Source organism: Mustela putorius, unplaced genomic scaffold, assembly GCF_011764305.1.
Source record: "Mustela putorius furo isolate JIRA1106 unplaced genomic scaffold, ASM1176430v1.1 tig00000640_pilon_pilon_pilon, whole genome shotgun sequence".
NCBI classification, from domain to species: Eukaryota; Metazoa; Chordata; class Mammalia; order Carnivora; family Mustelidae; genus Mustela; species Mustela putorius.
The window spans coordinates 8,135,024-8,148,374 of record NW_025421432.1 but is presented as its reverse complement, the minus strand read 5'-3'; the positions used below and the strand labels follow the sequence as shown (position 1 = coordinate 8,148,374).

At 38.1% G+C, this 13,351-nt stretch overlaps 1 protein-coding gene across 7 annotated transcripts in view; it reads left to right on the top strand.

Annotated features, from left to right (window-relative positions):
• ATP2B1 (ATPase plasma membrane Ca2+ transporting 1) overlaps nucleotides 1-8,942 on the top strand; it is a 123,857-nt gene extending 114,915 nt beyond the window's left edge. For 3 of the 7 annotated variants that reach the window (XM_013054206.2, XM_004748560.3, XM_045082978.1), the window contains exons 20-22: nucleotides 10-192; nucleotides 583-669; nucleotides 5,650-8,942. In XM_013054206.2, coding sequence (XP_012909660.1) covers nucleotides 10-192; nucleotides 583-669; nucleotides 5,650-5,961 — 582 coding nt within the window. In that variant the 3' untranslated portion in view covers nucleotides 5,962-8,942. Of the gene's footprint in view, nucleotides 1-9; nucleotides 193-582; nucleotides 735-3,250; nucleotides 3,322-5,649 lie in introns of all 7 variants that reach the window. The other 4 variants (XR_006607536.1, XR_006607537.1, XM_045082980.1 and 1 more) reach the window with 4 other exon arrangements.
• Nucleotides 8,943-13,351: the final 4,409 nt, after the last annotated feature.

Below are 13,351 nucleotides of genomic sequence, written 5' to 3'. Positions count from 1 at the left end.
GTGTTGTAGCTAATTTCAACAATTCCAACTAGCCGTTTAAAATTCCTAAAAGAAGCTGGTCATGGCACACAAAAGGAAGAAATCCCGGAGGAGGAGCTCGCGGAGGATGTGGAAGAGATTGACCACGCTGAAAGGGAGCTGCGGCGCGGGCAGATCTTGTGGTTTAGAGGTCTGAACAGAATCCAAACGCAGGTATGGGCCTGGTAGAGAGGTAGGAACAGTGACGGGAGCCGGGGGCCAAGGGCTCTGGGACCTGGGGAGGAGGTTTGAATGCGCTCCTTAACTTCCTTTCTAGCCTTTCCAACCCACAAAACGTATTCTTTTGAAAAAAATAATACTGGTGCCTGGAATGAGTGAAAATTTTAACTGATGGTGAAGGAATGTGTCTATATGCCCCCTCAGCTCCTTTTTTCCTAGCTTTTTCCCCCCACTCCATCTCAAAATGCTACTCTTGCATATTTATCTGCTCTGTAAAAAGTGCCTTTTTCTTTACTTTTTATATGTTGATAGATGGAATGGTCCTTTCTCTTGTTCTCTCTCTCTCTTGCTGAGCAAGCTGTCACAATCTCTGATTCCTTGCAGATGGATGTAGTGAATGCTTTCCAGAGTGGAAGTTCCATTCAGGGAGCTCTAAGGCGGCAACCCTCCATCGCCAGCCAGCATCATGATGTAACAAATATTTCTACCCCTACACATGTAGTGTTTTCCTCTTCTACTGCTTCTACTACTGTGGGGTGTGAGTGTGTGTTCCTAAGTGCATGAAATTAACATTTCCTACTTCACACACCTAACGTTTCTCATTTTCTCCTTAATGTTTGAATTCATCGTTCAGGCTTTTCATAAAGCTTTCTTTTCGTAAAGTGGATTGAGACCTCAAAGTGTTGTCGTTGTTGTTGTTTTATTTCTTAGAGGGTTAGATAGGAGGTGGAACAGTTCAACCAAAGATTAGATAGGAAACCCGTGAGCTTGTCTCTCTGCTAACTCTGATAGTTAATACGGGGAATAAAACTGTAGCTTAGAATTTGTGAAACTACTATAAATTTTTGAGTATATGCCTTTAAACATGTTTGTACTGCATGGTTTCGAAAAGCATGTGATTTGAAACTGATCTGTCAGAACCAAGGAATTATATTTTTAAAGCTAAAAATGACTCTAACATTTTTGACTTTTCATCTTGTTTAGTTGGCAAAGTTAAGTTGGTACCGTGAAGAAATGATCTCAGTATATGGCCCGTTGTTTGCCTTCTTAGCCTAGATTTTGTGGCCGTGCTTTGAATTTACTTATTTATTTACTTATGTATTTGTTTTTGAGATGGGGTCCCTGTGTAAGCTTCAAAATTCTTTGGTTTTTTAATGGGGTTTTTTTTTCATCTATATTACCAGTTTAATTTAAAATTACATCTTAGATAGAAATGTTCTATTAAGTTTTCCAAGGAAGTAGAGAAAGTATACCATTGATTGATTCTTAAATCTTATGACATGTCATAATTTCTGTTAATTGACTAGAATAATACATTTTCTTTCAGGTTTTCAGTAAATGGCAAATTCCCCAAAAGTCTTCTAACCTCTTGTCATCCTTACTGTGCACAGTAGATTCTCAGAATATTGGAGGCACTAATGATACAAAGCCCACCCCGTCATTCAGCCCATGCCTGAAATCCGCTGGAATACTTGTGCTTAATCTTGTATTTGGGCAGAGCCCCGTCTTTTCCATCTGGTCCTCTGCCAGTTAAGGACTAGGAAACATGAGAAAGCTAGAGAGAGGGTAAACTGAAGAAGAAAGCAGTGCTGTTCTGAGGAGGACAGTTTACTCGTTGCCTGTTTGTTCACTGTTTGCATAAGCAATTTTCATTGGTCATTTCTGACAGTGTTGTAAAACAGGCAGAACAGGAACTGTGTCCCATTTTGCAGGTGTGAAAACTGACTTGGAAGTCTAAATGACTGGTCCATGGCTAATAAGCAGAGGCAGCATGATGTAGAGCAAAGAGTAATCAAGTACTCCTAAGGACAAAGGACTCTGTTCAGCTGGGCAGGATGTTCCGTTTACATACGTGGACAGATAGGAATCTTTCTTTTGAAAATTACCCTGCTTCTGTGCCTGACCTAAATGAAATGGTGTATGTAAATTGCCTGGCATGATGCCTAGGACAGCTGATGTCAGGTATACCCCTCCCTCCCTGGATCTGTGGATCTCCCATCGTTCCTGGCTCTTGAGGGTTTATTACCATTCATCCTTTCATCTACTATTAATTAATGTTTCTGTGGTTGCAACGTGTAAACACGTACAGAAGGCCTGCCGTATGCCAGAACTGCGCTTGAAGCCCCAGACTTCGCAGTCTTGTATAGGAAACAAGCAAGCAGCTGAGGATTTCTACATGGTAATGAAACATGGAATTTTACAATAGAGTCCTTAACCCACTTTGGGAAATCAGGAAAAAGTACCCAAAGGAAGTAACCCAAGCTGACCTTTGATAAAAGTTTACCAGTTGAGGAAAGCAGGCCTCAGTGACAGGTACTAAAAGTAATAAAATGTCAGGTGTTGGCGAGACTGGAGTGGAAAGCAGGGATAGGGCTTCTCTGGGTACCCTGTAAGAAGGATGCAAAATGAGACTTTGTCCTGAACGATGCCCCTCAGAATTTTATTTTTCAAAAATTTCTAAGTGACAGACAAGTAGAAAGATGAATACCTGAATACCCTTCACCTGGATTTACCACTTAATCGCTTAGGATGTCTGCTTTATCTGTCTCTATATATTTATACTTATATTAGTGTATACATGTTTTCTGTACCTTGAAAGTAAGTGACAAATATCCTGACATTTCCGTCTCTTAATCCTTCATGTACCTCCTAAAACTAAGTCTCCTATATAATCATACTGTATTATCACATCCAAGAAACTTAACATTGGTATCTTTCTGTTGTGTGCAGTCCCTATTTGGATTTCTCCATTTGCCCCCCAAAATGTCGTCTATTAGAGCGATTTTGATCCTTTTTCTGTGTATGTATGTATGTATGTTTTGACATTGATTTTTTTTGAAGAAACCAGGCCAGTTGTCTCATCCGGCATTATGGATCTAATTGTTTCCTCATGATTACTTCGTCTTAGACTTCCTAGACAGATGTAACTCGTGGGTGCTGCGTATTCATTTTTATTTCAGCAAGATCTTGGATAATTGACTCTTCCTTTGGAGGTTGTCACATGACCTTAGGTGTGCTCTCTTTACTGTATTTCTGTATAATTTTGTTCCAGACTTTACATTAACTGTCAGATCACCGAAGGCCCCTCCTGACTCAGAATCTGCAGTTTAACAAGATCCCCAGGTGCTTCGCATGCACATTAAAGTGTGACAAGCCGTGGCATGACATTGATACTTGTGCACTAACACGGTTTTAAGTTTGTACTTGTATTAACTCACTAATGACTCTCCCGTGACAACCCTGTAAGGTAGGTACCACTGTTACTTCCCATTTTATAGTTGAGGAAATTGGTTTGTCCAGGGTTCCTCAGCTGGCAGGTAGCAGAGCTGGAATTCACACCCAGACCTTTAACCTCTGTCTTCCTCGCTTCACCATGCTACACTCTTCCTAGAGCTAAGTGAGCAAGAAGTAAAGCAGCCTCCAGCAGGCAGGGCTTGGTAAATGCAGGAAGATAGCTTTGAGGAGAGATATTTTAATCAGTTTTAATCAGAACTGAGCGTATGTTGTGTTGCAAATGGTAGAATTCCCTTCTTAAGGCCGAACAATATTTCCTTGCACATAGGGACACCTGGGTGTGGCTCAGTCAGTTAAGCATCTGCCTTCAGCTCAGGTTGTGATCCCCAGGGTCCTGAGATGAGTCCCACATCAGGCCCCATGCTCAGTGGGGAGTCTGCTTCTTCCTCTCTGCCATTCCCCCTGCTTGTGCGCTTGCTCGCTCACTCTCTGATAAATAAATAAAATTTTTTAAAAAATTCCTTGTATGCATATATGCCACATTTTCCTTACCTGTTCATCTCTCAGCTGACACTTAACATTTCCATATCTTGGCTGTTTATAATGCTGCAGGGAATAAAGGAGTGCACGTTATCTCTTCAAGAACCTGATTTTATTCCTGTGGATACATTCCCAAAAGTGGGAATCTAAAATAGTGAAACTCCTAGAAATGGAGAGTAGAATGGTGGTTAGGGGTAGAGAGACATGTGGAAATGTTTATGAAGGGGTACACAGTTTCAGTTCATGCAAAGACCCGTAAGTTCTAGAGATGTAATGTATCTCATGCTGACTCTAGGTAACAGTACTGTACTTAACATACCTGTAATGTGCTAAGAGGACAGAATCCTAATTATTCTTACCACATACACACAAATGGTGACAATGTATGGTGATGGATTATGTTAATTAGCTTGACTGTCATGATAATTTCAGTGTGTATATGTATATCAAATCATCAACTTGTACATCTTAGATATATACAATTAAAGAAAAGAAGTGGGCCTAAATAAATGTTACCATTTAAAAAAAATACATTCAAATATCATTTGAAGAAATGTGTTAATTTTTTCATCACCATTGTCTTAGAGATGGTTCCGATGTGATGGTCTTTTTTCTGGAATACCAGTATTCATGATTTCTCTTAACCTTATGATAAATGATGTCTTCATTACTAAACAAGATTCATTAGAATCAGTGCAAAAGCAAACACTGTGTTTGAATTGATACTGAGTAGATACTCAATTCTTTGGATTTTGCCCCTTTTTTTGTTTTGAAAGTCTGTATGACACTAGGTTAATGAGACCTAATGTCAGTGTATACAGCACTGTTTTTGCGTTAATTGTCCATTAACCTCTCTTCCTCTGTACAGCAAACTTTTGTATGGGGGGGTGAGTTATTGGGCTGTATGTTTATGGGCAAAAATACCAAAAAACCTTGTGTTTTTGCGAGATTGTTGACAGAACAACAGCAGGGGGTTTGGACTTCTTGTTTTAAATCTGTTCTTAGTGAACTCTAGTATATAAAGTGATTCAAGTTTTAATGTATTACAGAGAAAAACACTAATGCTTTATAAACAAATGGCATATACTCAAATATTTATAGCTGTTTAATGGCATTTTATAGATACTTATTTGGGTTTTGTCTTTTTTTATTTGGTAATTAAGGGAATAGCGGGGTAGATGTGAGTTCATTGTGGCATTCAGCTTATATTTGCTTGGCTTTTTCATAGTTGGTGACACCCTGATTCCTAGCATGATGAATAGTAACCCTCTGTGCTTGACTTTGTTTAACTTATTTGAATTGTTTTCAAGACTTACTTTTTTTTTTTATTTTAAAAATCAGCTAAAGCTTGTGTATGATGAAGTTTCTGTTTCGTTTGTTTGTTTTTGTTTTCGTAGGGAAAAAAGGCTATTAAATTTTTAGCCAGTGACAATGAGATTTTCTCAGTATTACTTTGAATTCTATAACTCTTAATTCTTAGCGTATGTGGTTTTGTTGTTCTGTAGTGTCCTACTAAAATATTCATTTTTTTTACAGTGTATTGCAAGTTCCACTGCATTACATGCAAATATGATTCACTCATACCTAGCTGTTTGTGGATTCAGACTCATAAATGAGCCACTTTTAAATTAAGCGAATAGTATCCTGACATCTTTCTGTGTTTTCTGATGTTTACAGATTCGAGTGGTGAATGCATTTCGTAGTTCTTTATATGAAGGGTTAGAAAAACCGGAATCAAGAAGTTCGATTCACAACTTTATGACACATCCTGAGTTTAGGATAGAAGATTCAGAGCCTCATATCCCCCTTATCGATGACACTGATGCCGAAGATGACGCTCCTACAAAACGTAACTCCAGCCCTCCACCCTCTCCCAACAAAAATAACAATGCTGTTGACAGCGGGATTCACCTTACAATAGAAATGAACAAGTCTGCTACCTCTTCATCCCCAGGAAGCCCACTACATAGTTTGGAAACATCGCTCTGATTGTAAGCCGAATGTTAACACACTAGCTGCATTGTAAAGAAACAAATTGAAACTGGGTCTTTTCACATATTGTGATGGACAAGATCGTATTCTTGTCTTTGGACTTCAACAGAAGACACACTTGTACGAATGTAGATTTATTTTTTTAAAAAAAAAAAAGCAAAGCTTTCTGCCAGACTGAGGGTGCTTTTTGGGGGGTGGGAGAAATGAACTGACAGATAAACAGTAACAGCGTATGCTGCTGACCTGTGGATCATCAGTAGTACCCAAGAGTGGTCCTGACCAGTGTATTAGCAGACCTTTAGTTTATTTCAGTCCTTGATGGGAGAGGGGGAGGAGCACAGCTGGGCAAGCAAGCAAAGAGCCCTGGATCATTGAATTGATACTTTAATTTCTGCTGTTGGCTGTTAATAATTTCGATTATTTATGTTTATAAATGATACAGATCTGTTTACAAGGTTTGTAGATACTTTTTTTGTTCCTGTTCATAGATGGGAAGCTTCCTTATAACTGATGCAGAGAAAAATTAGTCCTTCAAATACTGCTGTATTTTCAGGAAAACAAAAAAAGGGGTGTTTCTATTGAAACTGTACTAAATTTTTGCCTACAATTTACCTTGTTAAATACTGTAGATAAATTGCTAAGACTCATAGCCAAATAGATAACACTAATGCTTTGTTTAAAAAAAAACCAAAAAAAAAAAAAAAAAACCAAACAAAACAAAACATGAGCAGTGGTGTTTAATGAAGTTACGGCATCTGTCCTAATTAGTTTCTTAAATACATTTACTACTTAATGGTTTTGAAACAACTGTTTAATTTTTAAAATTTTTGAAAACTTGCTAATAACCTTTGTTCAGAATTTAGTAGACTGTTTAATGTGGGACATCAAGTACATAATGAAAGATGCTTGAAATGCTTTTGTTATTTCAGGCAAATCAAATTAAATCAAACTATCAAACTACAAGAGAACCTTAGTCCTTTTTGTTTTTGTCTAAACATGTTAGCTCAGTGATGTCTTGGTGAACTGTGAGTGAACTGTATTGATTTTTTCTAATAAATCCTTAGAAACCTTCATACAGCATGAGGGCTGTTGGCATTTTGAAAAAGGTTAACAGGTAGAAGCATACATGTTTTCCTTTTGTTTTTGAAACTTGTTTGTAAACATAAATATGCCCTTTTATTAAATAAATACATGGCAATTTTTTAAAAAGAAAAAAGAAATTTCAGCTTCTTTACTTAATTCTGCATATTTGGTGCATCAGTCTGTTCTCTTTAACCACAATTGGAATAAATTTCAAGATGGTAACAGCCCCATGAAATACCACTTTAATTCCCCTGGTGGTAAATCTAATAGAATCACATTAAGAAAATCATTGCAATTTCACTGTTTGACATACTCTTCATAGAATTTGGTTTATCTAAAGTAGTCTCATGGTCTAAAAATAATAATAATAATAATCACCATCATCATTGATACATCTATTTTAATTTGTAAGTGGCCAAATAACAAATTAGGTAAAGTGAGATTATGTGGAATGGTGGAAACGGTCCTAAAATATGTATATTTAGATGTAATAATTCACCATGTGCTTTCGGAATGCCCATCTCTAAGCCAATTGGGTTATTTAAGTCTTTGTTTCTTTCTTTCGTCGACCTTCTCCCTTTTTTTTGCCTGTCTTTACCTTTTAGGAACTGGCATTGTGTTAGGGCCCAGATTTCACCAGGAATACGGTCCTCAGGCTGACATAAAGTTTATGAGGACTACGACATCTGAGCATGCTGACTGAGCAAAGAAATGTTTAGTTGATGGTGCTTGGTATTTTTGGTGGGCGGGGGAAAATCTGTTTCTCTCCATCAGTGCTTTGCAGTAATCTTCTGCAAGTCTTAGAAACACATTGGCTCTGCCAGCAGTTTGTAATTGTACATTTATTCATCAGGTATCTATAGCAAACCATACTGTAAAAAGAGGTAGCATGAGATGCTGGAACGCATACAGGACTATAGGAGTCGCCACCTGGCTTCTGGTCTCGGTTTTGCCATTAACGTGCTGCATGACCTTGGGAAAATCATTTACCCGAAATGAGGGTGGTGGACTAGACTATCTTGAAGAACCCTTTCAACTCTAGAAATTGACCCTAGCAACTGGAGAAGCCTACAAGGCATAGGGAATAGAGAAAAGGGAAATGTTTTCAGTTTTCTTTTTTATTTTGGTGATGCTTAAATATGAATGTAATTTCCAAAAGATTTAGACGTGCATGTGCTTTGGAGGATTTGTATTGAGCTTTTTCAGTATTCATTTTTCAACTCAAGGCAATGGCTTTTTACACCAACTCTAATCCATAAACGGGTCTTACGACATCCATGAAATAGTAGCAAGACATGCTTAGTGTGTATTTCTCCCTTTGAGACACTGTAATTTCTACCAGAAATTTCCAGAGCATTATGTAAGTAGAAAAAAATGCAAGCAAGCTGTTAAAGATCTTGGATCCCATTATATAGTATGTATAGCTGAAATCAGCATCTGTAATTCAATCACTTTTTCTCTTTTATCCTCTAACCAAAAAATTGTTTAATTTTGCATCCCAAATGTTTTTAATCTTTGTATATTTTTTAAAAATCCTTTTCTCCTCATCATTGCCTTTTTTGTGGTTGTAAATAGACTTACTTGCACTTTGAAGATGAGTTACTCCTTGTCATCTTACAAATATGTGATATGGTAATTTTCATAACAGATGTCAGTTTTGAACCAAGAAATGGTGATTTGTTTATAAGAAAAAAAAACTGGCTTCATTTCTGTGAAATTGCTCTTTGAAAATTTCTTTTTACACGTGTAAGCCAACTGAGATACCGTGATGGTGTTGATTTCTTTCGATGATGCTTACCATCTATTTTAGCCACTGAGCCTTTTATTATTTGTCTATTTGTAAAGTTTATTTGTCTTAACTCATTTAATAAATATACTGTTTATCTGTTTCTGAATGGGGACTGAACTTTTTGAATATTGAAATTGATCAGAACATCATATTTTGGAATTACTTTTTTCTACATGAAATTTTAAAAATCAGGTGGATGACAATTCTATAATGTACTTGAAATGTTATGGCTGTATTATAGTGAATCGGTGTCCTTAATATGCATGATCTTGCCCCTAGACCTAAAGTGGGTATATTGTTGTCACTTTCTTTCCCATAGTCTTTGATCTGTACAGCAACCCTAGATCATTTCTACAGTCTTCTGAGCATGTAATGTTTTGGTCTTAGAAGAGATTTGTTTTTCACAATAATTGTCAGAGCTGCTTCTTTTTTTTTTCCCTTCATTAAATGATCCAGACCTGTCAATAGCAATTATCTGAACTCTGTGGTAACAAAATTAATCAAATTACCCTTAGTTGGTTTTTATAATAAATTATTAATATAAATTAGCAACTTTGTTGAAATACTGACTGAATTTAAGTGATTATGAATACCATATTTTTCCACTTAGCAAAAGTTATTAGTAAATTATCAAGTCTGTGTAAGTACCACATATATGACATGAGAGATGTTTTCCATTTCATTAAGTGGAGTTTATATATGTATTATGTATTAGGATTAAATTTTGAATGAAGCTCCCTTTGTAAAATGAACTGCATAAGAGTTTCTGTAAGACTTTGCTCGTTGCCATTTTTCTTTCCCCATGTGTTGAGAGGACTGTCCTATCGCAGCTCTGCTTTCTTCCAACCTCTACCACCGTCCAGACTCTTGTTTCCCAAACCCTGTATCAGCCTTTATGTTTTCAAAACACGGTGTTGCCTCCATATACCAAAAATAAAAAAGATTCTTTTATTAGCATAATTAATGCCACCTAACTAGAAGTAATCTTTGAAACATTCTTGAAAGATAATCTTTCTTATAAAGAATAATCATTTTAATAATACCATAAAGAGTGCTAATGCAGGAAGGGAAGTTTTGACTGTATTCCTGTATTTCTCTCATCAGTACGTGTCAAAAAGAAAATTGTCTTTATCCTTATAATGTAATTTCCTTCTCACCAGACTGATAATTTTGTACCTTAGACTCTCCATTGGGTGTTTACGTTCGTGTTTTTTGTCTTAACTACTTTAACACTTTCCCTTTTTGTTAGAAAAAGACTTCGGCCTACCGATGTTACACTAAATGTAGGCATAGCTAGTCTGTATTCTCTGAATTCAAAGTATATCATTATTGAGCTGTATAATATTAATAGTTCCAAACTGGAAATTAAAGTAAGAAATGTGCATATATTCTTATACAGTCCTTGACACAGCTTTCTTAACCACTGTATCCTAGGAAAACTGGTTCCAGAATCAGTAACCCAAGTCCCAGTGTGGGTTCCCTGCAGGAAGATCCTGAGATTCTCTTAATTTAAGGCAAAGTTGCAAGGACCGCATACTATCCAACATTAAGTATAAGCACTGATACTTTCCTTAGGCGCTAAGAGGAATATTGTCACAATAAATTACTATTTACAAGTTACTGGATACATGCCAAGCGCTTTGTGGAGATTATGCAAATAGCCCCGTGTGCTGCTGCTGTCATGTTCTGTACAGGGAAACAGGCTTAAGGAGTTGAAATAGCTTGCTCTGTCTGGGTCCCAAGACAGAGCTCAGGAGCCCAGGCTGGTAGCTGGGTCCCAAGACAGACCTCAAGAGCCCAGGCTGGTAGCTACCAGTCTTTTCTGCAGTCTGAGCCCCTCACCATCTTGAGTCAGGGCCCCATACCTGAAAATCTCTACTTGCTTTTAAGCCTCCTTCATTGTGCTTTTCTGATAGCAAATGCTTCAGAGAGAATCTGAAGAATCTTCGTGAGCTTCCTGGAGGACAGCTCAACCAGAGACTGAGGCAGAGGGTCCCCGACTAAACTGTGTAACCCAGGCTTTCCTGAGACCTCCCACACCTGAAGTGTCTCTGTTAAACTCACTAGAAGGGTGTTTTTACTAGCATACTTGATTAGAGAATTCTGTGGTTCATTAGTCTTAAAATAGATATATATTTATTCTAAGTTCTGTAGATAACCTATAAATTTAACAGGCTGTTACTTTATTTCCTAAATAATTTGAAATGAAAATCAATTTATCACAGGATATAATCTGCATTTTTCTTGAAATCTGTGAAAGAATAGGACCTACCTAGTTTTGCGTTTTTTGAAAAACTAGTTTGTCCTTTTTAAATGTGCAGTAAAAATTGCAGCCAATATTTCACTACCGTTTTAGTACAGCTTTACATCGATGATGTTTATGGTTTATGAATAGTCAACTGCCTCCCTTATAGTCTTAAAAAGGAGATACTTGCTGACCTCTATAATCTTTAAGGTAAAATGTACCTTAGTGAATAAAGATAGAGTCTATTAAAGCAATCTTTCTCTTTAAGACTACTTTTGAGATCATAAACATTTAGTCTAAGTCATACTTTCACGAATAGCTTGAGAATGAGTGTGAAAAAGTAAGAATGAGACCTTAGGGAGAACTGTGATATCTGAGGCTAGCAATTCAAGTAAAAATGCTTCCTTATTTATCTAGTATTTGAACTCTTTTAACCAGTAAGCCTGCTCCTTCCTTTCGCTTCAGACCTCTGAGAGGGTAAGTGTGTACCAACTAAAATTTTTAATCTTTCAACTTTCTCGCTGCTGCAGACTTAGACGGGGTAGTAATAGTTCACAGCCTCAGAAGTGTGATGGGACAAGGGGGAACAGTAACGGGTGTAGCCACACCAAGTTTCTGGAGTCCGAAGGCTGCTACTAACGCTACCGTAGGGTTCCCCTTTCTCCTGTACTCAAAATTACCGAACTGCCAACTGCTTTCCTGCCTTTTACTTGTCTTCCCTTGTCCTCCATTGATTCATTCAACAAATACTTGATACCTGGCCTGGGGAATTCATTCTGTTCTGGACTCAGGAGAACCAAGCACTGTCCTCCTCCTCAGGGAGTGTATGTTCTAGTAAGATGGAGACCTCGGTCACCTGGTGGAGGGGACGATGCTATGTTATCTATTTAGTTATTTAGTGTGGTCAGGGAGGTTCTCCGATAAGGTGACTTTTCAGCAGAGGCATGATAGAAGTGAAGGAGCCAGCTGCTTGGTTGTCTGAAAGAGTCCAGAGAGAGGTTCCTGTAAATAAGGCTTAGCAGTTTGAGGGACATAGGAGGCTATTGTAGTTGGGAGAGCGTGAACCAGCAGGAGACTAGTAGGAGACAAGCTTAGAGACCTAATGGGAGACTTCGCTTAACTCTGGCTTTTATGCTGAGTGACACGGGAAGCCAGTGGAGGACTTTGAACAGAGCAGCAACATAATCTGACCTCTGAAAGGATCATGGGCTGCTCTGGAGAGACAGAGAAATTGGAAGTTAGGAAACCAGTTAGGAAGCTAACGTTTTCTGACTCATTTCGTTACAATTTAGTTTCTTCTGCTTTCTCAGTAACCCTTTTTTAAAGAGCCTTTGGACCCCTTGATCTGTTTTAACTTCATGCTAGTCCTGCTCTTTGAGATGACACAAGACTGACATTTTTATAGTCAACCCTGAAAAACCTACCTACTCTCATTTGCTTCAGGCTATATGCAGTTTCCCACCGGGATCACAGTGGCCTCTGTGTTTGCTCTGTGTTACTCAGCAACATGGTCCCAAACAGAAGATGGCCATTTGTCAGCCGTGGGTCTCCAGGATTATAGTTGGCACTCTAAATTTTCCTTACTTTTAGAAGGTCTTTATACCGCCTAACTTCTTTATACTAATTGGTATGATTGCTGGTCTCGTGATTTCCTTCATCACCTTCCAGTCTTTGAGCTAATACCCTTCACTCATTCCATCCTAACCAAGGCCCTCAAGCTGGCCCCCTCTTTCCTGTTCTGTCATTGTGGTTTGCCTCCTGGCATTTCACTACCTTGGTACCCAGATCTGAGTCACCATTAACTTCCTATCTGTCCGGAGTTGTCAGAGGGCTCACAGACCCGCTGGTGGCCGAAATCCACACGCATTTCCCGGCTTTCCTCACTGATATTCAGACCTTTAATTTGTATCTTGTTCTCTTCAGGGTCATTCTTCATTGCATTCATTCTCACCTTTGCATTTTTCTCAGAACCAGGATTCACAAGCTGGTTTGTCTGACTCGGTCAAACACACCTTTTCCATTCTGCCTCTCACAGTCAGTCCTATGGGGTCTTTTCACATATTTTATAGGGGACGCCTGCCTATCCTAGTGCTTTTCTTGCTGGTTTTGGGTCCCAAAGAACAAGAGATTACATCTATCTGCACTAAACTATTGCCTTAGCCCCTATTTGACTAATAATTTTTATCATCTAGTTTATTCTCAACCCTTCCCAGCAGTGATTTGCTTTCTTTCTGCCCCTTTATGGAAATCGCTATTTCACAACAAAACCA